This window comes from Gavia stellata, chromosome 6 (assembly GCF_030936135.1).
Source record: "Gavia stellata isolate bGavSte3 chromosome 6, bGavSte3.hap2, whole genome shotgun sequence".
Classification (NCBI taxonomy): domain Eukaryota; kingdom Metazoa; phylum Chordata; class Aves; order Gaviiformes; family Gaviidae; genus Gavia; species Gavia stellata.
The window spans coordinates 10,211,263-10,236,848 of record NC_082599.1 but is presented as its reverse complement, the minus strand read 5'-3'; the positions used below and the strand labels follow the sequence as shown (position 1 = coordinate 10,236,848).

Here is a 25,586-nt window from a genome sequence, read left to right as displayed (position 1 = left end):
TATACATAAATGTGACAAATGTAAAAGCTGTAGGTAGGTAAAATCCATTTTCTTCAGAAACAAAGCAATAGCTCTAATAACAAAGTTTGAACAAAACATACTACCTGTTTGGGATAAACAATAACTAATGCAAGTCTTGGTTTAAAAAAAATAGCAATTGTAATTTTAAAACCATCTCCTCTAATTGCATAGCAACACCTGCATCACTGCCTCAGGCAGCTGCAGCAAGTGAATAGACTCAGACCCATAAAACACTAGGCAATCTTTCCACGGGCAGCAAACGATGGTCAATTCCGATCACCAAGCAAAGCATTCAAACAAGGAACCAGCAGCCTGTCATATTTAATTTAAGGAAGATGTTTCAAGATTTATCTCGAGAGGCAAAGTTGCCACAACCTCCCAGCTAGAGCAATGTGTTTCCATTTATGCATTATTAAACCACAAACACCTTGAAATGCTGGATCTACCTAACCTCCTGCAAAAAAGGTAATTGATTAGGTGGCTGCTGCAGTCTAGGGGGAGCAATTTTTACTCACCGAGGTCCCATGCATTCCACAGCAGGCAGTTTCTAGGGGCTTGCACAGATTTTCTCCTGAGCCCAGCCTCCAAAACTAAAATACGAGGTTTGGCGTCGTTGTTTGCAAGAAAGCTGTTTACATGCACTCTCTGAAGTTCTGACTTTTGTATCCATCAAAATAGTGTCAATTCTTCTGCTGTCCATACTTTTGTTAATTGGCAAGAATTTTAGAAATATTTTAATTAATTTTTTTCCTCTTCTGCCCATTGCATGTAAGATGCAACTGCGGGGAAATGGCCAGTTTTATATGCTTAAAAGCTGCCAATGGTACAAAACAGGCTGAAGAAAGCACCTTGCTTTGTTCTTTTGATAGAAACCTCTTCTGTGTTAGTTGTTACTGTGCTAGTGTAACCTGGGATTTTGAAACTGGGTCTCTCTGCTCCCAGGACACCTTGTTCCCTACAACTTGCCCTCTCCAACAGAGGAAAGGTAAGAAAAACAGCTCCCTGGCTGTGGGGGAAGCACTCCTCTTCCTGAAAAGATTACTCATACAACTGAGCAAGCAGCGTATTCTACATTCAACTCATTGATTAAAAAAATAATAAAAAAAAAAAATCAAAAAGTTCTTGCCCAGCTCTCTTACTGCTGAACTGAAAATTTTCTGGAGGATGCCTACTGGGAGCAAATTTTCCCAACAGGGACAGATCCAAAGCAGCTGAATAGATCACTTGGTATCAAATGCCATCTGGAGGCACCATAAGTGAGTGGACTATTGAACACCAGAGGGCAAGCCTGCTTATAGAAACAGGGCTGGCAGCTCTGGCACAGGTAGATTATGCAGATGCAGCATATACTGCAGATGAGAAAGTGCTTCCCCCTGTCCTCTTCATTGAAGTTCATTCCTTTCCTGGCAAGTCAGCTAGAGTAAAGCTAATACAAACAGCAAAGCCTTTAGAAAAATTGTGGTTTAATATGTAGTGGTAAGGTGACAAAAGAAACAAACCATTAACACTGAGTGTTACAGAAAGAAAGGTACATTTTTTTTTTTTTTAAAACATCTGAATGGAAAATGCAAGCAAATTCTTAAGGAAGGTATTCTCTTATTAAAAGACTTATACTGATATTACTCTTTATGGCTATAAAAATCTGATTAACACAAGTGATTAGACAACTCCAATTTTAAAGCTGTGAAAAACAGGCTAAGAAAGCAATAAAACTATGTCGTAAGCTCTAGACCCAATATAATTGGGCAAAGTCAGATCTTCAAGTTGTTTTACTACAGCTTTGAATCCAACTGAAGATCTTTTCCTGACCCACAGCCAGGTAAACAATTCACAGAATTAGCAGGTAACTTCAACACTTTAAGAAAAAAGTTTTCTTCCAAACCGGACTCCCCAGTACTTATGCCATCTGGTGGCCTGTTTCTTCAGGCAAGTACACTGAGGAATTGTTAAAAGCCTTCGGTTAAGGCTGCTTCTTTAACATACCGTGGTCAGTATTATGCTATTATTTTAAATGAAATGTTAGAATATGCAATGCAAGAATGCTGCTGCTGCTGACTGGGAGTATCATAGAAGAGAAATTCAACATCTTCTGCAGATACTAACCATCAACACAAATCACCTGTACTAAAAAGGGACATTACAAAAACATTTTCCCTTTCTTCAGAAAGGCCTTGCATCACCTTCAATTAAACCTGTAACTAGTGTGTAGAGCAAAGTAACTGTTTACATCAAAAAGATGGATCCTTTAGAGTAACACGGATCTCCTAATTCTCAATTATTTGAGTCTGAAAGACTAACAAAGCTGTGCATCTTCATGCAGACCTAGTTTTTCCATATGCTTTATTAGAAAAACAGAACTATAGCTTCAGTTTGGATTCTTTTGCTTCCAAAGCCTTGGTTGCTAGCTCAACTCTTTCTTTTAGTAAGGTAGCTTCTTCAGCACTTTTTTGGGCTTGTACATTTTTCAGTAAGAAGTGGGTAAGGAAGAGTTTCAAGCCTTCCCGTAGCATTCCCAGTTTGGGATTGTCAGATATCCTGTAAAGATACAGATCAAAAATAGTATTTAGTCTTCTACTGTTTCAGAAGTTTCTTATTTTTTTTCTTTATCTTCTTCAAATAGAGACATAGAAAAAAATCCAACCTATAAAGGGAGCTTTTCTGAAGAGGCTTTCAAATTACCACATAATGTTGATTTAAAAAAAAAAAAAAAAAATCCCCCAAACATTTCCTTCATTAGTATTTCTTTTTTTTCTCCTTACAGTAAAGATACCTTCTAGCAAAGACTTCTAGTAGAGTAAATCCCACTGCACACAGATGGTAAAGCAATAAGGAAAGCACATAATTACAGAGCTCTGTTCATGAAAATCCTATGACCAAAATGATACATTGAATATCTGAAAGCCTTATTTTCTGTAACACTTCTCACAGTTGTATCTGTATCAGAACTTGTGCTAACACACAAATGATACACTTCCCCCCACTCATCCAGGAGAGCTTACTTTTTAAGGGATGGATGGCTAATCTTTGAAAAAGGCACCGTATAATTCCAAACAAAATAAGCAAACTACTTATCGTTACTCACCAAGGGTTCCCTGGAGATCTCCCTGATCACTTACCTCACAAAAATGTCACTAAGTTCTTCATCATCTGTTTTGATTAACAGCATGCTTAATACTTGTCGCAAGAAACGGACTTTGGGTTTATCTAGTTCGCTGAATTCAATTACCTGGTAGAGAGAGAGGGAGAATTAATTTAATTTACGTATTTCAAACAGCTGAATTCTCTTTTAAACTAACAGCTTTTAGCACACCAACTGGCCTCCTACATATACTGAGTCTTCAGTTTGGTACAGAAGAATTAGCTGAGAACACTGCCTCCAAAAGGCAATCAATAAGGAAAGCAGAGAAGTTTCTAAGGAATAACCTGTCTACTGGTACCAGAATATATAATATATAATTTCTTAATTAGATAAATACTTCAGAAGTACCTAGGACAATCCATATAATAGTCTGTTTAACACATTTCAATTATTCTTCTAGTAAAATTCTATGGACTCCCCATTCTGATATCCAACTGCTCGGTAGATTTCTTTCTGGTCTAATAAAAATCAGCATCAGCTAAAAAGCATAGCATAAAATCCACTGACAAAGCCTCTTAATCAAGGGGCCTCAGTCCCAACTCTGGATACTCTAAAGAAAATAATCTTAGAACTGCTCTAGATATAGAATCATAGACTTTCTGTATGCCTGGGTCACCACAGGTTCCCTTTTCCCCAAATGACAGCATTACCATAATCAATGGGATTAATTTGGTAATTTTAGAACAAGTTTTGTCTTAGCTTATGACCATAAAGAGCTAAAGTATCAGTCAGGTAACAGAAAATACATTTTCCATAGAACTAGCAAATGCAAGGAAAACACAGAAGTATTTTGAAAAGAAAACACACGAACCTTGAGAACTGAAAGTGGCAATGATTTTGTCCTTAGTAAGTGAGCCAACAGTGAAACCAAGTTGGAGATGGCAGTGGCTGACAGGTTTTCTAAGTCTCTGATTTTGTCCCAAATACTAAACTGAAATGTCACCTAGGTGCCAAAGGAAAAAAAAAAACCCTGCAAATCAAGTGACTGTTTAAATGAGTAAAAACATAACAAAACGTTTTGATCTTCTACTCTTTATGAGCCCTCTGTTAATTAAGAGATGCTTGATCAGACTGCTCAATTCTTTTAAAATGCATAAAACAGAGGAAAGCAAACCTTCTGCAATAGTTATTGCCTATTCAAATCTGACCATGAGTATGTCTTACTGAATGCATAGCTATACCAGCAGAATTTTTCCTCAGGATTAAGATCTTAACAGGCATGCATCCGTTCTTGGGTATTTAATAACTGTCTTCCTAACCACAATAATGACACTAAACCAAAACAGAAACAGATTTTTCTTCACCTGGAATCGTCTTTCATATTCACAAAACTTGTTAGCCAAAAATGCATAGAAGGCATTATATGTCTTCTCTTGTAAGCAGCAGTAAAGAACAACATGAACGATTTCTCTCTCCTGCTGATCTTTCAGTCCAAGCCTAAAATTTAGCAAGAGAATGAGAATCGTTTAGTAAGGAAAAAATTACTGCCACAAAGTAAGAGCTACAGTCAACATCCGAGAGTAATACTTAAAAAAACCCCTCCAACCACCACATTAAATTTTACTTGTTAGAAAGTTCCTACAAAGTCTTTAAAACACTGAATGGACTCAAACCATAAGACTGCAGGCTAAATCAGTATCCTGGTATGGCAATATGGAAATGCTACAGTATTATCAGTGTTAAAGTAGTGGCTGCAAAAGCAAGATCTCAACAGACAGAAGTGGAATGATACAAGTACAATTACCCCTGGGGAAGGAAAGGCAGCCCACTCCATGTCTGTAGCTCTCCATGAAGAAAAACAGAGGACAGGGCCCTGTCATCAGGGAGTCTTGTGCCTTTGAATGCAGCAGTAGTACTGCAGCAAGCACTGCTGCATGGTGTACCAATACAAAGGTTAAATAGTGAAACAAGAACTGCAGGACCCTGTTGTGGTTATCTCACACTTGTACCTATGGTCATAGGAGGAAAAACAGCCTTTGGATCAGTATAAGCCTATTTAGAGAAACACGTCCAGGGCTTTTCACTTCTGTGCTACTTACTAGGGATAAGAAAGTATTTTAAGATGTTTTTCCTACTTGGTGATATGAATCTTTTAATCTCTAGGTCAACTCCATGCTACGTAATACTTGAAATTCATTATTGTTTGACAGTAGCCGAAAAGGATGCAGTCGGTGATTTCAAACCACCTTAAAAATATAAAAAAAAGCCTGAAGAAAACAGTCAGTATCAATGAGTACTTATGTTGCCTGCCTCAGCATAAAGGCCAAGGACTGAACAGCCTTCCCACTTGAACAGCTGACCAGTCTAAAAGAGGGCTGAGACACTTTGGCAGGGAATGGTAACTAACTCACAATGCACCTGTTCTGTGAATAATATGATTTAGCTTCCAGGACTGTCAAATGCTTGGCAGCATTAAAACCAATTAAAATGAAAAATGCTTCGTATTATAATCTGAAAAATGTCAAACAAAATTCTTTTCATTGCTTCAAGCTCAAGTTTCATATGGCATTAGTATAACTCAAGTGTATTTTCTAACTAAGTTTGACTCCACTGGAACTTGCTCTACAGTCTGTAGGGTAGAGTTTGTCATTGCTTGAGTCTAATATCCCTCCTTTGCATACACCTCCAGACATCTGCCATTGCATTTGATCACAGACACATACCAGATTAACAGAGAAAATACTGCCTTTCAGCCAAAGCCCCCCAGAATTTCAGGTTTTACAATATGAAGATCTGGGACGATTTCTAGGCTGATCGTTAATGAACGGTGAAAACTTAGAAGTCTGCTTCTCCAGAAGAGACCAGCACTGCAAGTGCCGTGTCTGTGATATAATTTGCTTGCTCTCCCATCAGCCAAGTTCCATCTGATTTTATTACAGAGCAACAAAAAGGTTTTTTTCAAAAATACACAGGTTTTCAGCCACCGGACATGCATTTAATAGATGACTTGTGAAGTTACACTGCAATCACTAATGTGGCACACTCTCCTTTTCCTTGTTCATCATCACTTCTATCATGACCTGCTTTTTTATGAAATATTCATGTTGCCAGATGGTTGTAACCAAGTAAATCAGCACTTTGATGTTCAATTTTGTTCTTACCTTCACTTCTTTGCAAACCTAGTGGTATTTTCTCTTTTCAGACCTAGCATTCCTAAACATCTTAAGAGTCAGGATTGTCTTTCACTGCTGAGCTTCACCATAAACCTGTGCAGATTTCATAATCATGATAATCTTAGATAAAGAATATGCAACCACCTCACCTATTAAATCATTCATGAGTTAGAATATTCGCGTGGACTTGTACATCTCGATCACTTTAAGAATTTCCTCCTGTATATGAGATAATTGCCTCTGATGCAGATTATCACCAGGAGAAGCCTGCCTCTAAGTAGGCTAGTTATCATCAGCTGAAGCCCAAGATTATCATTGCCTTTAGATCAAAAATAGCAATACTCAAACCCACCTTTTAAAAGTCAGTTCAAATTATTTTAGTAGCTAAAGTCACATACTCACTATCCTGAATTACACACCAGACTACAATAGGATATCTAAGACTTTTACAAGTTTCATTTTTTTGTGAGATGTAAAAGTTTCTCAAATTCTTCATCTCTATGAAACAGCTTAGAAAATTGCCTCTTCATCAAACTTAAGAAGCATTCATTCCCCCTCATGTGTGAATCTGTGGTTTGCGAAGGAGGTGCAGCCTTTCAGCTAATGGAACAGATCAAGCCTCACTCTCTTCTGTGTCTCCAGTGATGTTCCCAGTCCTCCCTTTACATTGACACTTCTGCAATCACAAGCTGAGCTACTTCAGGGAGCTGTTCTGGCTTCAAACTAATTACTTTCTTTTGATGTAAGGAGGAGAAAGACAAGCAGAACTATAGCAGCATGGATTTAAAATGGTTTAAATTACCATTTAACCACACCTCAACTCTGCCAGAGATCTAGCAGCAGATGAATCAACAAGCACAGTTAAAATATTTCTTTATGTATTTCTCAGGCTCTTCCTCATGAGACCGACATCGAACATATGAATATAAATTCCCATACACTCTGGAACGCATGTTCACATTAAAGTTAATTCCTTCACTGAAAAGTCTGTGTACTTTCCATTATACTCTGCCAGATGTGGGCAGATATGAGAATTCCCCTCTCTTTGAGTCTGCTGTATAAAAATCAGTACCAACACACCCAGGCAATCTGCAGACAGAGTTCTTCGGCCATGCCTGTATGTATACAGATTTGTATACTAGTTTAAATAGCATGGATGAGAGTCAAGGATCAATCTGCAAATTGAACTACCAGGTCTTGGCAAGAACTGCAGCAGCAGCAGCTAATTTCTTTTAATTGAACAGGCCATATTAAGATATTGGAATGACTCCATCACAGTCTTAAATCCAAGCTGTGTTTTGCAGAAGTGGCATTTAATCAAATATTAGTTGACTTTATTACAAAGTCTGCTTTGGTTTGGTTAGCAAATTAAATAATTGCATGCCATCCTGGTAAGACAATTCCCTTGAATTACAAGGCTGCAATAGAAAAGTTCAGACCTGATTTCTCCCCTCCCAGTTACTATAGACTTACAATTAATATTCTGACAAACACAAAGAATAGCTTAGTTTAAGCTTTTCCCTGATCACATCATCTTCTAAAGAGCTGTTTGCCAAGTGGTAAGGAAACTGGTCTTAACATGAAATGTGAGCCTGGAGCAAATCCAAAGCTAATAAATTCTGCACAAGGGAAGTGGAGGTGCTAGAACACTACCAGGTCATGCAAGTATGGACAGAGTCCTACAAGATGGCTTAACAAGGTGGCAAAAAGTAAAGGAAGTGGCAGTAGTATGGAAATTCAGCAACAAAACCAAGAGATGTTCTAAAGGGGCTTCTGTTCTGCCTCTGTAAAGAAGCAAGCCTGCAACAGACTACCATCCACTAGACTAGACCAGGACGTACATCTTCAATGCAAAAAGATACAGGCTTCTTAAGTCAAAAGATGGTATAAATCACAGTTATAGACATGTGTGACAATAACAAGGGTCCTTTCCTCTGACTGCCAGTCAGTTCTGCCTGCCCCCTACTATTCCTTACACCAGGGTTTTGGTCCCCCTCCTACCCTTTTACCCTACGCAGATCCTTAGCTATGCACTTCTTTAATTGTATTAGCAACTAAACACTCTTAAGCCCAGACCTGCAATGTTATTTTTCCAATCCAGCTAGTGTTATTTTTAGTTCTGCGCTGTATTCTGTGCTAGCCTGTACTTACTTGAGAAGCTTTTCAAAGGCATCCAGGAAGTCTTCACTTGTCATCAAGACACAAAAAATACTCCTCCTGATATCGGTGTTCATTCTCTGCTTACGAGCAAGCTCCATTATCTTTGAACTCACCTGAGGAAAAAAAAAAGCTATTTTATTTATGCTTGCTTTAATAAAACTATTTCTGTGCAGCCTCTAATAAGACCACTAATGAAGATCTCCAGTAAACTATGAAGCATCAGTCCAAAGGTCCTGAGCTTTCGTCCAGAGGCAAAGGCATCATCAAGAGCTTTTTCAACTAGGGAAATATATTTTAATGTATTTTAATTGTGCCAATTATTTTTAAGACGTGCTTCTCTAATGCAAGTCACCACGACCATCTCACCACACTACTTTTAGAATCAGCTTAGATATATGCCATCCATGGACAGACAACACTACCTGTCAGAATTCATATTAGCAAACCCACTTTAGGTCAAATCTTTTCTTCCACGTAAGTAACAAGTTACCTTTTTCTTATCCTGTGGAATTGCAAAACAAGCTATACCATAATATTTGTAGTAACAGTTCTTATGAAGGACATGAGTACCACATTTTGGAAAATGTAAGAGCAGAATTTACAGGTTAGTCTTACAAAAGTCTGTGAAGGTTTTATTGGTGGGCTCTGAAACTTATTCACCTGTATGAGGAATACTCAAAAGATCACAAATACTTAAGACTTACAGCTAGCACTGCTTGGATTTACCTTTCCTATATGCAGTTTTTGCTGAGTCTTGCTGTTTGTATCATTGATCATTGGTGCTCCACTCCAGGACGACCCTACGATCCACCAGCGACCAACCTGATCAGCACTGAGGAGAGATTCCAGGGAAACACGGAGCTGAGTTTCTTTTCCAGAACCACTGCTGTGAACCTTGAATAACAAAATACAAAAAACCCACAAGCTTTTATTTTAAGCCTTGTTTAAAAAAAAAAAAAAACCAAACCAAAAAAACCCAAACCAAAACCACAAGAAAACACAAACCCAAAACCCCACAAATACTTTAATTACTTAAAATCACTTTAAAACAAATAGCTTAATCTCGATAAAGGTCATCACACGTTTCCCTCCCAAAACCCCTAGTTTCAGTCAGCAACCTGAAAGGAATTTATAAGTTCCCCATATGCTGTAATTTCTCAAATATAAGAAGTTGCTGAAATCTGTATTTAGAAGCTCTTGATTTTTTTTTTATTTTAAAAAAAGAGATAATAAATTAAAAAGTAGCCATCTTCCAATCATAAAACTTGACTAGAATTCAGACTTAATGCTGACATTGAAAATCAGTTGCAGCATCTTAAAATCTGGTCACGATTTTCCTTTAGAACGCTCGTTATCAAATAATGTGACATGACAAACTGCCTTAAGTTTTGTACAATTCAAACAACAAAAAGCTAAAACTCTTCGAACAAAATAAGAAATTTCAACAAAAGAGGCCAGAAGCATACTAATCGAGGACTGTAAAAATTTAAGAGAGGAAATTCCACAGAACTAGGTTACCTAGCTTATTTTTGCCTGGCCTATTATCACTGATGTGCACATTCTGCACTTACAAATTCCTGAAAAATAAGATGCTCTAGGTGTTGTAGACAAGTAGTGTAATTTTCAGGTTGGAGATACAGGGACTCTAAAACCAGATTCAAGTCCTGTGAAAATAAATTAGTCCTCAATCCAAAAAGACAATTACTTTCCTGCATTTTATACTGGGTTGTTCTAGACAAACTGCCCTCTGTCCGCCAAAAAAAACAAGAAAGAAAAAATATCTAGGTTTTCAGAAGTGTTAGACTTCCAAAATAATTCTGGTGAAGTTAGGAACGGGTGCCTGCATCCAAAATCTATGGAAAAAAAGAACTTGTCATAATGACTCATTTCTTCTACACAATCATTAAACATCCCACAATCTTTTTTTCAAGTATAGGACTCTGAAGCAAAGTCTTTGGCTAAGCATTATGTTCTTTCTCAAACTGTTCTGCAGAAGGCTGGTTGACTGCTGACTAAACTGGGACATAGAGGATAATACTTAACGATCTAAGAAGTGGTTTTTGTCCACGAGCGTTTCAGACTGTTAAACAAAATAAAAAATACTATAGCCCATCAAGCCAATGCACAATACAAAGAATTACGGCTGATTTAAGAACAGCTGAAGTACATATGTCATGAAATTTCTCACCAGTGTTCTTTGCAATTTGCGGAGTTTTTCAACTGGTTCAGGATCATAACCAGGAATCTTACGCATATCATTATTCCTTAATGCCAACATAGTCTCTAGCATAAAACGAACCTATTGGGAAAAGAATTATTTCTATTGTTATGTGCTGTGAGTTTCTTTTCAAAGTACACTCTTTACTAAAGTAATTACTATCCTGGGAGAATAAGCAGCTCAGCTGAAAATACAAATCAAAATTTAGATTACATGAATACAAATACAGAGAGGAATGTTTAACTCCTATTATATTCACTTGTGTTCAAGCTTCAGTTCAAAGCTTAATCTGCTAAATACCTTGCCTCAGTGACCATTTTTTGAAGTGTATGAAGTACCACAAAATGGAAGCACTGTCCACTGCATAAAACACAAAACAATCCTAGTCTCAACCATTACAAACATTTTTGTGTCTGTGTGCTAAGAACTAATGGAGAAAACCAGACAAGAAGAATGCAAATAACTGAATATGACAACTGAAAACTAATGTTAACTTAGAATCTAAATAGAGTGTAGCAGAAAACATTTTGGTAAATTAACACATGTATCCAAGTGCTTATTAAAGTCTATTCAGAACAGAAAATCTTTAAAACATACACACATACCCTAGTCTGATCCTGGAGTTTCTTCTCTGCTGTGTTTGCTTTCCTCTGGGCTTCAGTGATCAGTTCCTTCAAAGCCAACGCATCATCTTTTCTTAAGGAAAAGCCCACGTTTTTCAGAAGAAACAAAATCAACTCAATCTCTTTTTCAGCAAAAGTGCTAACAAGCTTTTTCAGAATATCAAAGATCAGCAAGGAATGAACCACATGGAAGTTATACAGATGAGCAATCAAGGCAAGCAGATTTTCACATTCTTTCCCTTCAGCATCACCTTTGCAGAGTTCATCAAATTTCTTCACCACGGCTTCCAGAAAGTGAGCACCAACCTGGCAATAGTTCCATTAAGGGGAGGGGAGAAAAAAAAAAAAAAAATCCAGCAGTTAACCATAAATAGATTTTACAGACATCTATAAAACATTCATTTTTGGGGCATTGCCACCATTAATTTTAAAGAAATATTGTTGCTCCTCTCAACCAATATGGATGTTCTACATTTACATATATGAATATCTAGAGTGGTGCGACATTTTCTTAAAGTATATATTATTTACACCTCACATAAGCCATCCAGTTGCCTTTTAAAGTCTGTGCAAAAAAAGCAAATGTTATGAACTTACACTATACATACATCAGAATTTATTTGTTTACACAATTTTCATGGACATGTATTAGCATCTTCCCAGCTGTCAGGCTAGCATGCTGCTACTGCTAGTCATTCATTCAGGAAAAGCTGCATGTCAAAAACTGAATGCATCCCAGAGTTCAGCATTCCAGAACAAAATACTTAAGAGGAAAGTAAAAAATAATATTGTAGAACAACTCCCAACACACCAAGGTTTCACAGTTGCTGAGCATGAGCTTAGGTTTATTTTGAAGTGGGGATAAATCTTAGCCATTTGTCAGTGGTACAGTTGAGAAAAGGAATTTTGGAATCTCTATATTAGTGAAGAGAGAACTGATGCTAAAGACTGGAATTAGAAATCATACCAAAATATAGGTAGGTAATAAACACGTTACTGCTAAATGAGACACCCCCCCCGCCCCTTATTACAGTGCTAATGTTTGCTGATTGTTCTTATGAAAACCAGAAGTCCCAGTAGCAGTACTGATTTGCACTACAAGCCTTGACCAGCCTTAACTATGCAATGATGATACTGCACAAATGTATAAACACAGCAATTGGAATCCCAACTTATGCATTGCTCAAACTAATCTTAAATGCAGCTGTGCTATCACTTTCCTGTAATGCATATTCTACATTTATTTTAAAGAAAAAATAATAATGGGGCTTTACGATATCCTTAAATAATACAGTCTTAGATTCAAAGATGCTATGTAAGAGTCAGTAGTACAGAATAGAGTCTAGATACCATCTATCGATTTCTAATACCTATTAGTATATCTGTATCTAAAACCTATTACTAGGTATTTTGCAAAGTTTCAACTTCTAAAAAAATTGTGTTTCTCTTCTTAAAACAGCATTGTAATATTACGTTGTATTTGCAGTCAGAACTGCTTTTCAAGCAGCAAAGAGGAACAAAACCAAGTTCTATGGCAAGGCTGCATGGAGAAAACTGCTGTAAGTGCATCCATCCGATATTTAATACGGTTTCAGAGACACCATTCAGGTCACTATATGACAAACTGAAGAACTTGCATACATCTTTTGCATCGAGATGTAGAAAGAAAATGTAACTTGATAGGAACATGGTGCTGAAACACTTCAGTTTCCTGAGAGACATTTCACTGAACTTAGCTAAAATCTTGCCTTTGACATCAGTAGTTTCAGCTTCTTAACAGTAGGAGAGGTATTTATCTCAGTCATTCGAAACACAAAAAACCTCTCCAAAAAATTTGCCATGCTTTTTGAAGTTTTTGATATTCTGGAGTCATTGATATACCTAGTTAATTCCACTGATAATTTGCATGATTGGGCTTAAAAAAGGACTTTTTCCACTGATGTGAAAGGATTTCTGTAACTGCAGCGCTCTCCTTATCTGGATACACGTTGTTCAAGAACAATACCCTGATATACCCAAGAGAACAGAAATGAATTAGTGTAATTGAAGAGGAGAAAACTTGAAGCTTAAAAAAGTCAGTTTTATGGATGCCAAAAGATTTTTGATGAAAATACTGATGTTTTTGTAACTGACCAGTGGTAACTCATGAAGGAAATAAATTAATCAGATAAAACAACAGACTTGGTCCCCTTCACTTGTGGACATACAGCAAATAAGCTACAAATACTGATGAAATTCAACTACAGATGCTTTTTAGTGAGGCAAAAAAGTTAAAAGGTAATTCAAACAAAATACCAAGGAAAACACTCTACAATATGCATTATTAAACAAAATTAGTCCCAACCACAAGAATTACCTCAATTCCTACATTATGATGAAGAATGCTGACCAAAAGGACATGCTCCATCATCAATCTTGCAGGCATGGCAACTGCAGTAACACAAGCATTCATGAGAATATCTGTCAGAGTTTCATTCATGTCCTTTCTGCTGTTGGCCATGTAGAGCTCTTCCATCTGTCCGCTAATGGAGGACAAATTTGGTTCACTCAACCTATTGAGAAACAAAATCCAGTGTTCACTTTTTCTTCTCTTTACATGGTTCCACAATTACCAGTTTACCCAATAAGCAACCTATTCTTTTTAGAGAAACTAGCTTGGCTTAAGAAGAAAGATTGAAAAGATGACTGGAAGGGACCTTTTGTATTTTGCTGTGTTCACTAAAAAAAAAAAAAAAAAGTTTAATTCTAGTGTTTTTTAAAAAATATTTACATATAAAAACAGATTAGCAGCAGTATTTACAAAGCACTGTCAATGCACTTACTGTCACACTGAACAAACTTATTAAGAAAACGGACATTGTTCTTAGCAGTTGTAACTAAGGCACATCAAAATCTTTGGAGAAATTAAGTATGAAAATACTTCATACTTTTCTAACATATAAGGTATATAAAATTCTAAATGACTGAACAAACTGCATCCTGTGGTCTGCATTTTACAGGTAACATGGATGAAAGAAAATGCCAACAGATTTCTTATTTCAAAAGTACTCTAAAATCAAAATGTGTGAACTGCTAATTACATTTTCTGTTCTTCAGTACTTTAAGCTACAAAGTGTTGCTCCACTTCAGTTGTAGTGTTGGAGAATTTTAAACTTATTTAATTAAAAAAAGAAAATCATGCTTTTTTGTGGGGTGTTATAACTCACACTATGAGGTTTTTTTAGAGGCATACTCCAACTGACACTTCGTGAATTATACCTAGCACTTGCAGGCACCTGCTGTGTGGAATTCAGCCCAATTTTAAATTTATTTTCTAGATTTTTCAACTTCTATAATGACCAACTTTGAAGAATTTATATCAACAAAGATAATTATTATTAAGGATAGCAGACATGATTGCCAACTTAAAATCAGTTTGTGAAGAGAAAAGTCACATCCTTGCCACTTTTTTTTGAACGATGAGCACTGTCACATCGAACCAGAAAGATTAATGACTTTCCTTATTACATTACCTATTAATGAGACCATTCACCATTTTCTTCAGTCTTCCCAATTCTTCTCTTTTCTTGTCATCTAGTGTCTCCTGAGCTTTCCTTACTTGAGGGGGAACATACTTCGTAGCACTGTGATTACAACTCTTGCCAGAAAAACAATAAAATAAGATACGAAATGAAACTAGTATTTTAAATATTTCAGCACAAATATATATTTCTATTTAAGATTAATATACCAAAATTTTAGTTAAGTATATATTTTACCATCTAATAACTAATGTCAAAGGAACAACTTCATACAGAAAAGAAGCATGCAACAAGTTACTGCTTACGACCAACTTGACAGTAGCAAAAAACCTCTTCCCTTTAAATGGGATTTTCTTTGAGTTATGGTTATTAAAACCTGACATCTTAGCTCTTGGTTTTATCCAGGTTTTATCAGCCGCAGATGTACTAACAGTTTAAGTTAGTGCCATGCGGGCTAAATGACCTGTTTGGCCTCCTCTCTTCCATCCCTGCTACAAGACCTAAAGCAGGCAGAACCTCTGGGATCATCCAGAAGTAACAGTTCAGTTTGCAACAGATACTAATTTTAACATAAGCTCTCTTTGCTCTTAGCAGAAGTGCTTCATCATGTTCTTAAACTCTAAAGCCTGGGTAGTGCCACTGCTTTGTTCCTTTTATTTGCTAATTCATACATAAGACAAGGCCAGTGGCCTTGTGCTTTAGGGTATTATCTGCCAGCATCCTGACCTGGGGGAGCTCTACCCTCCACACCCAACAGTTGTCCGCAGGCCTTGGCAGGCCTCCGAAGTCAACACTGTTGCTGGGCCCAGTGCTGTTCTGAGCCACGACACCACTCTGCACGGCCTGACTAGACAGCAGACACCTGTGCTTTACAAAGGTCATGTAAACTCTGCTTTACGTTCAGGTTGTGGCACGTACTTTGAGAAGCAGGTTTGCATTATCTGAGGCGAACACCCTACCTCCTCCTCCTCCTCCTCCTCCTCGCCCGGGGGCTTGCTGGCCTCAGGCACCCCACCGTCCTCGGGGGACGAGGACAAGCTCTCGCTCTCCCACTGTCCCTCCACATCATCCCCCTCGGAGGGGTCTGAGGCGTCCACTGGATCCTCCTCGTCGTCCTCCGGATCCTCCTTGTCGTCGTCCTCGTCGTCCTCCTCCGGCTGGCCCTCCCGCGGCCCCGGCTGGCCCTCCCGCGGCCCCGGCTGGCCCTCCCGCGGCCCCGGCTGGCCCTCCCGCGGCCCCGGCTGGCCCTCCCGCGGCCCCGGCTGGCCCTCCCGCGGCCCCGGGGCCTCCTCCTCGTCGCTGCTCTCGCAGAGCTTGCTAAGGCCGGCCCGGGAGCCCAGGGCGCCCAGCACGTAGCCCAGCCCGTCCCGCAGGAAGCTCTGCGGCAGCTTCTCTGCCGCGGCCCCCGCCTGCTTCTTGCGGCGCTTGCCGAGCCCCAGCCGCCGCTCCAGGCGCCGGATCTCCTTCTCCTCCTCCTCGTTGGCCTCCAGCAGGGCCCGCTTCCGCGCCGAGGCGGCTGCGGCGGCGGGCGGCGCCCCGCGCGGTGTCGGTGCCGGCACAGGCGGCTGCGCCGGCTCCTGCGGCCGCGGCGGCCCCGGCCGCTGCTTTCCGATGGTGGCTGCGGGCGAGGCCGAGGCTCTGGGTCGGGCGGCAGAAGCCGGCTTGGCCGGGGCGGCGGGGGTCTCCACCGGCTCCCCGCGTTGGAGGCGGCGGCGGCGGCTCCGCTTGAGCCTGCGTTTCTCCTTCCTCGCCTCCCGGCGGCTCCTGCGGTTCTGCCTCTCCGAGTCTTTCAGCAGGGACAGCGGCGGCTGGTCGCCGGCTGCTTGCACGAACTGCTGCACCGACTGCCGCAGCCTGTCCAGCTTCCCGCCGCGGCGAGTGCGAGCGGCCGCCTGCCGCTTCGTCTTCCCCCCGGCCATGCTGCGCCTGGGCGCCGCCATCTTGGGGAAGAGCCGACTTTCCTCTTCCGCCGCGCCGCCGCCATCTCTGGCAGCAGCGCCCCCTGCTGGGCGTTGGTCGCCTGGCGGCGGGGCGGCCCCTCAGCCGGGCCCGGCTTTGACGAGAGGGTCCCTGGCGGCATGGAGCTCGCTTGAAACCCGTCCCAAGGCTGCTAAATCTATAGAGATACCTCCTTTTTTTTAAGTATGTTTAAGAAAATGTAAGGCTTGTTCCTCTTCTTACAGAAGGGACCGGAACAATTCGTCCCTCATAGCCCTGGCTGCGGTCACAAGGCCCTAACGCACGAGGCTCTCGCTAACGCCTCGCGAAGCCGCAGGAGCTGAGGGGCATCAGGGACCCTGGCCTCTCCTCCACCTGCCCAGTCCCCCATTTTAAGCCCCTTCCAACCCTGCCAAGCTAAGGTGTCTATTCCTGAGCATGCCAGAGACAATGTTCACATCTACAGCCTCTGCCCTGTGCTAACTTCTCTTGGGGTGTTCCCTTCCACAGCAGCGTGTGGGACAAGGTGATGCAGCTGCTGGGACCGGTGTCCGCTGCCATAGGGACGGATGGGATCCTCACCGCTCTGCCTGGCCCGGCACACACAGCAGGTGACAACTTGTCTGTCATTTACGTGATCAGAGGGAATTAAATGTCCCATCGCAGCTTGCTGCTGTCAGCAGGAAAACCAATTGGTTGGTCTTATTTTTAGTCTCTTTGCTGTACTCTAGGCTTATGCAACCTGCTGGGTTTGTGTGTCTGGTCCTGTGTCTGTGTCTGCATCCTCTCCCCTCACCAACTTCGAAATCTAGTGCCAGTTTCAGTCGTTTCTGGCAGATGCCTGGAGTTCCCTGAAACACTGAATTTCCCCAAGTTTCATCAAAACAGGTGGCTGGGTAGAGGAAAGAATTTCTCAGCTGAACAAAGTGCTACAAAATGAGCTTAGACCTTAGCAGACACCAGAAAACACAAATGAAAGCCAGCGCACATGACCCAGTTTCAGAAAAAGGGTCAGTCTTGAATCTCCTGTGGGGACCAAATCCGTAGGAAGTCAGGCTTCATTATTTTATTCTTGGGCGTTGCAGTTCTGACCTCTTGAACAACAAAGCACAGCACAGGCCTTACATTTTACCTGAAAATTTAATATGGCCTTATTATTGAGAAGATTATTTTTATCTTTCTATGCATGTTTCCATATTCTCTCATTACATCATATGTCCTAGATGACCCATGCTTCAGAAATCCAGCTTTCTCAAGGCTGATGTGTAATGAATCTTTCACCCTCAGTGACAAAATACGTTGCATTGATTTGTCAAGGCATTCCTTTTGCTACATTTTGAACTATATATTATGCTATAATTTATTGCTGGGCCGGTCTTTATTCATGCACAGACAGCTCACATGCATTTTGCATCCTATTTATAGATTTATTGATAACAGTAATCCAGTGGCATGCCAGAATGCTAGATAAATACAGCTGAATATAATTTGAGAAAATATTAGATGCTTTTAAAACTCCAAGATTTGCATCTTCCTTCTGTCTCATGGTGTAATTTGTCATTCAGGGCAACAGAGCTTTCCAATAATGGGAAATTTCATGTATCATCAAAGAAAGAAAATGTCAATATTTGCCTTCCTCAGTACTTCATGTCATAAAAGAAAATGTGGAAAGCATGTATTTGCTGAACTCCATAATCTCAAATTTGTGTGAAAATGGGCATGTTACTTTTGCAAAAAATATACGAATAGAATTATTATCACCTGTTTGTGAAGTAAAAATACTTTCTAAGAATTAAAGCAGTATTTCAGACAAAATATAAATATAATCATCAAGAAAATCTAGGATTGAAAGAAATATCAATCTGCTTAATAGACTAATTCAGCATTCAAATCCAGCAATGCCATTATCTAAATAAATACATTACAACAAATATTTCAGATACTATCCTAGAATACTGTGGTTTATTATTTTACATTTACCAATTTGGCTTCAAGTACCTGGTAAATACAGTCATCTTTAAACCTAAAATGTGAATAATTAGAAACTCCTGTCAACTACTCTTCCAACTTTCCTGTGTTGACTAAATACTAGAAAAGGGGAGAAAACCAGTTTTCATTTTACGATTTTCATATTTAGATCTCTGCATCATATGGGCATCACTTACCAAATAGGAATTTTGAATTAAGGGAACATTTTGTAATTGTTCTTTGTTTTGACAGTGATCCTGCAGCAGACAAGAGGCTGCAAGGGCAGGTTTCGCATTGAGAATGAAATTGAACATAATGGCACGATTCACTGGAAATGAAAGTTCATATAGAATTGTTGCTTCAGTAAATTTTTGCTTCCTACTGAGATAATCTTTGTTAACAGATTTCCTTTCTGCTTAAATTATATTCATGGATTTTTTTTTTCCCTCAGCAGAACGAGCAGAATACACTTCCTTTAGCTGTCTGTCTGCTATTGTCTCCTGGTCACCTCCCACATGCCATGAAAATGTGATTTAGTGGCTACATAATACACAAAGGTAGATTCTGGCTCTTTTGTAATTTGCAACTATTGAGAATATTGTGCTATTTATCACCACAGGAAATATCAAAGCAGCACCAGAAAGACTTTTAGATTGAGCTCATAAGGTCATTCTTTGTTCTTATCAATGGAGAAAACAGCCTGATTCATGTAAGAATATCGTTTTACACCCAAAGCCTTTTTTGACTCTGCGGACTGAAAGCTTTGTGCCAGAATGAATGTATTCTAAGCAGTGAGAGCCTCAGAACAGTGCAAGTTACTTGAAGACTCTGCTGTGAGTCTCTAGCACGGCATCCATCTACTTGAGGTATTGTTTCCCCCTATGTCATACTGTCACCACTGGGATCAGCAGAACTGAAATTTGGTCTGCTGGGAGAGATTGTCCGTGGAAGGATACTTTTCCTCCAGAAAATGTTTCTCAAAGTCTCAAGGCACTACAAGGCTGTTGGGTCTTCAAATGTGCTTCAGTTCCCTCTATTTCAGAAGGTATTGGGAGGTGTTTTAAAGATACATCCCTGTTGTTTTTTTTTTCTCCAGAGGGTATGTGCTAAGCAATTTCTGAAAGCTCAGTCCTTATACAGCTTAAGTCAGGCATGGTGAAAACTGAACTACACAAATACTCTAGAAAAATCTCTGTCCTGGCACTTACTCCCACAATTTCCACAATCTTTGTACCTGACCTTGGGCTGGTCATTTATCTTCTCCATGCTGCTTTTGTGCAAAATGAGTTATCTTCCATCATTCTGAGACTAAGGCCATGCAAATATATCCTCCTGTATCTCCAGGTTTGCCTGCTGAAGAAGTTACCACTCACAGCACCTTCCCTTGAGAGGGCTTTTTACTACCTCTTTTCTGGGGCTGCCCCAACACATTTGCTGACTGAAAGATGTTTGCTGCGTTTTTCATATAATTGCTTTCTTTTAGTCACTGAGATCAATGTCCTTGCAGTCAGTGCTGACTGGTGATACTCATTAAAAGAGATCTACAGTTAGTTTAAGCTAATTTAGGCTGTTTTGATTGAGACAAATTAGGAAGTAACCATATGAGTAGCTCTGCAAGGGGATGTATGTAGCTCCCCCCCTCCCCCAAAAAAAGAAGCAGCTGAAAGCGGTAACCTCAGCTGGCAAAACTAGAGTAGGGAGAAGATGTGTATTCACTGACTTTAATCATTAATAACTTTTAGTTCATTGGAAGGAAGGAGTGGGTACTAAAGGTTATTATTGAGATAAATGATCCAAAAGACAAGCATAAAAAAGACAGATATGCTGGGTGAAAGCAGAAACCCATTTCCCCAATCCATTAGCATTTTTAGTTTTAAACTATAAGGAGATTATCTAATACGTGACACAAGGATGACTGAAAAAATGTGATCAGATGACTTTCTTGTTATTAAAAGGAAGAGGTAGGTTGCAACTAAAATGAGCTTTTAAATTAGTGCTTTGTGCACATCACAGTTAAAAAAAAATAATTATAAATCAGGATAGCATCATTGATCAAAGTCCCACATTATGGCACTTTGCATTTCCTATATGAAATTTATATAATCAAAGTTTCTGTGCCAAGAAATGTAACTCTCTATGGGAGACTTAACTCTATGCTGAATACTGACCTTATGTAAGGAACACTTGTATTATGTTGTCATTTATAAGGCAGTTTTCATCAAAAAAATGTAAATATTTAACAAGGGACATTTCCTTTTCCCTCTGTTCTTTCTCCTTTGTTGTTAATTGCTTGGCTTTAACATACCAATTGTAATTCTATTCCCTGAAGATCAGTCTTTATTTGTATTAGCTATTTCTTTAATTCTGACAAGGCTACTTTAAAAAAAGAATACTTGGAAGTAGGAGCGATACTCTGGAATAAATACTCATGAATGCTTGCATTCAACAAACAAATCCCCTGAAATTAACAGTTACTGTTCCTTTGTTAAAATCACCTTTTACCTGTTTATTTATTTACAAAAAGTGAAAATGCTGGCAAGAATAAGCGTCATGCCACTGACACAGGAGCAGTGGCACCCATAGTAGTGTGCAGTGTTACTGTTGATCCCACTGCTAACACTATCTTTTTTATACATGGTGTAAGGTAATTGTTTTCAGGGACAATTAATTTCCAGCAGCTTTTTCTAGCTCAGTGGGGTGCTTCTAGCTATTAAGAAAAGTCTTACTGGATTTTTCCTGAGGCTTTGTTAAACATGCAAAATATGATATGTATCTAAGCCAAATACCGTGAAGTACTTGGAGGTCTTTCCAGGATGACAGCAAACTTTGGATCTGGTAACTTGTACTGTAACAATGATATAAGTTTATACGTGTTTATTGCCATTCTACATCTTAATCTCAGTTTCTATAATGCATTATGTTATTGTTTATAATATACCATTAATTTAATATACAGTTCCTATTCAGGAACTCTACTTACCTACCCATAACCAGAGTGCAGCAGTCGACTGTGCATACCACATCTCTGGTTAAAGACTGTTCACTCAATGTACTTTGAAATAGCAACACTGATTTAACGCTGACAGACAAGACAGAGTTCTTCCTCAGTTTAGACAGACATCTACAGCACACCCAGTCACCCTGCTCTGTTTATAGTCAAATAGAGAGAAATAGTCACTTTTAGAGAAAAATCTCATCTAATCCATTTTAAACTTCTACTTCAGGATGAGATGGAGAGTGCCTTAGACTCCATTAACCTGATGGTTAGACCTCCACTGAATTAAAAGGGAGCCTTGCACGGCCGGCTTAGATGCAGGCATCTGCATTGTAGATACCTAGTTAGGTGACTGGTACGCAAAGGACAAGGCAGCAAAACAAAACCATACACACATGAGCTTGAATGTGTTTACACATGTTTACACAGTTTGTGGCTGGTACATATCTGACACTAGAAACCACCGTAATCTACTCCTACACCTGCTGACATCCCTTTCAAGCAATCACCATCTTTCAAGACTGCAGTTTTGTAGCTACTTTAGGACAACCTCAATCTGCCACGTACTTGTCCCGGTAATGCATTTCCAGGACATGTGGCATAATCCACCAAATCCAAGATGTGATCCTAATGAAACTAATAAGCTTTTCAGTTGGGCTGGATTAATTTTCTGATTCAGCTACAGAAAGAGGTAGTTAGCAATGGGAAAGAGAAGAGAACTGCTTCTTCCAATAGCAGTATATACTAAGATCACCCTAAATTGGTTATGAAACAAAACCATTAGCAGATTACAAAAATTACTGCGTCAGAGTAGCCTGCTGATAGGACAACTACTTCCCATGCTGCTTTAAAGGATAATTCATTATTCTGACAACTACAGCTGGTCCTTCTGCTGCCCAGTCTGTAAGTGTTTGCACCTGTGCCCAATATGAAATAGGTTTTGAAACACAGGTGAAAACAGGAACAATTACAAAAGTGCTTTTTGTGTAATTACATTTTTTATCATGAAAGGTTTGTCTTTTTTGCTCTCCTGAATAATTTTACAAAAATAGCATCCTAGCAAGTAAACTAATGTTAAGAATAAAGCACTGCACAACTGGATATGTATGTGTATATCTGGGGAGCTGGCTGGTTCTGTACAGCTTGAATTTTCATTTTCTCAGTGGAAATTTCCTCCTTGCTGTCTGGTGGCAAAGGTAAGGTACCTATTTTTAGGACAACCCACATTTATCTGGATGTACTTTCAGAGTGGTAGTGTTAAGCTTATTGCAGCCCATTCCTGTATATAAACACGAGAAAACACCCTTAAAATGAGGGACATGTTAGTATCGTTTAGAATATTATGATTACAGAAATCAACTGAAGAGACAGTTTTATTCTTCATCTCGTAATTGCAGTTGTAAATTCTTAACTGCAGGTGCCATATTTTCATTAAGTGTTTAAATAAATCCTCACAATATGGGGCCCTGATCCCTGATGGGGAACTCCTACAGCACCATAATGAAAAAGAAACAACAAGAAGAATCAGTAACTGTCCTTGCTTATAAGCCATGCCAAGATATTTGTTTGAATTCCTAGCTCTTTAATTAATCCTGAGTCCTGTATGTGAGTGGTTCCCGTTCTAAGACCTATTACATATGTGGTGATATTACTGCCTGGTTTTGAGGTCTGCAGATGAAAGAGTATGCTTGAAAGGAAGAAAAGCATGCCAGCAATTTTAACATATATATGTCTTTTTTTTTTCAGTAGAGAGGATAATTAAATGTATAGTAATACATGGCAATAATGATGATATTACCTGTCTACAGATGAGCTGCCTATATGCAGGACTCATTTCCTTCTGTGGCATTCACTGAAGTAGAACAACACAGGCTATGTGATCCTAATGCTGCTTTGTAAATTGATCGTGGCTTCCTTCCATTTAAATTTCAGTATTGAGAGAAACTTGATCTAATGTGTTTGAACACAGGACCAAAGACCAGATGCAACTGAATTCCAATCCTGATGTAGTAACAGCCTCTTTGTAGGCTTGGGCAAGTCATTTAATCTTTGAATCTTGAAGCTTTGAATTTTGTTATGTAAAATAACAATAAAGATGTTATGGTGTTAAGCTGAGCCACGTTAGTGGCGGGAGAACTGTTTACAGAATCACAGAATCACTAAGGTTGGAAAAGACCTGTAAGATCATCAAGTCCAACCTAAAAAAAAAAAAAAAAAAATCCAAAACCACACACACACAATACAACACACCAAAGACCAACCCACCCAACACCACACAGCACCATGCCCATCAAGCCACATCCCACAATGCCACATCCACACGCTCCTTGAATACTCCAGGGAGGGTGACTCTACCACCTCCCTGGGCAGCCTATTCCAATGTTTCACTACTCTCTCAGTAAAGAACTTTTTCCTAATATCTAGCCTGAACCTCCCCTGGTGCAACTTGAGGCCATTTCCTCTAGTCCTGTCACTAGTCACTCGGGAGAAGAGACCAACACCCACCTCTCTGCAACCTCCTTTCAGGTAGTTGCAAAGAGTGATAAGGTCTCCCCTCAGCCTCCTCTTCTCCAGGCTAAACAACCCCAGCTCCCTCAGCCGCTCCTCGTTTAGATGTTCTTTGTAAAGGATGGTGAAGAGGAAGGGTGCTAGGCAAGAAGTGTTATTAGAGGTACATCTGAGCAGCAAATTTCAGATTCTGAACCTAACCGGGGTGTCCCTAAAGATGAAAGAACACTGGGATTTAGGGTTCAATATGACCTCGATTATTTTTTTATTCACAGAAGCAAGCAGTTGACCTGTTTTGTTAGAGATTCGGAATTCTGTATTCTTCCATAACTTTCACATGCCCAAGTTCAATTGCTTTTTCCCATCAGCAGAAAAGGTCATTCTCATTAGGAGGCAAATAACGCAAATTGGATGCATCCCATTTGCATATTTGAATATGCAGATGAACACACTTCTCATTTTTCTTCCCAAGTACTGACCTCTGAGTCAAATGGAATTTATTCTACTCTAAACTGAAAGTGAACTTCTATACAATAAAGATGATTGGGTGTCACAGGGCATCTGACATATTTTATCTAACAGTGATTCCAGATATTTGATGGCAGACAGAAAGCCTGTGGCTGGATTTCACAAGAATGAAAAATTAGAAATCAGCCTAGATTCCAGTTTTTGTGTAGGAACAGAGGTGATTAAGCAAAATTATTAGACCTGTTCAAGGCCAACATAAAAAATTGTTTTAAAGACCAGTGTTTAAGATCGATGTTACCAGCATGCCCTTGATGCAGACTGGGAATGCAGCCATGGAACAATCCCAACCTCCAGTAATAAGGAAACAGAGACTCAAGGTCACTTGCAAGCTGAGATGCTTTATATAGCACATTTCAATGCTTGCTTACATTCTGGACTGACCATAAGTTCTTATAGTACCAAGGATTGTCCTTTTATTAGGTAATCACTATGAATGATTATCAGATGAGAAAAATCTTGCCATCATTATCTGTGATGGACAATACACTATTATTCTGCAATAGAATTTAAAAACATTGCTGCATTTTATTCTTTAGTAACTAGGTTGAATAAGGGTGTGATCCAGTATCACTTTCCAGTTCCTTCAAAAATAATTACACACTAAAAATTGTAATACATCAAAAATTTAATTACATTGAAAGTGCTTACTAATGTTTTGTTATTACTCTGTTTAATCTTGGCATCTGCATGCCATCCATTAATTTATTTCAGTAAAAACTATAGGTCACATTGTGAAGTTCTTACTATATTTCTGTGTAGTCAAAACTCCCATTTTTTTTCCAGTGTGTAGCTTCAGTGAAGGCATTGATTTGGGGTACATGGCTTTGTGCATGCAGCGATGCATCTAACAGAGG

General features: G+C 39.4%; 1 protein-coding gene across 1 annotated transcript; it reads right to left on the bottom strand.

Annotated features, from left to right (window-relative positions):
* Nucleotides 1-1,619: 1,619 nt before the first annotated feature.
* NOM1 (nucleolar protein with MIF4G domain 1) lies at nt 1,620-16,735 on the bottom strand. The gene is made up of 12 exons (XM_059818904.1): nt 16,082-16,735; nt 15,755-15,994; nt 14,787-14,911; nt 13,631-13,826; nt 11,257-11,580; nt 10,622-10,732; nt 9,160-9,327; nt 8,425-8,546; nt 4,465-4,597; nt 3,972-4,103; nt 3,138-3,247; nt 1,620-2,556 (listed from the first exon to the last, which is right to left on the bottom strand). Exons 1-12 carry the CDS (start codon nt 16,733-16,735, stop codon nt 2,379-2,381), a joined length of 2,493 nt encoding a protein of 830 aa, XP_059674887.1. The 3' UTR covers nt 1,620-2,378.
* Between the last annotated feature and the right edge of the window lie 8,851 nt (nt 16,736-25,586).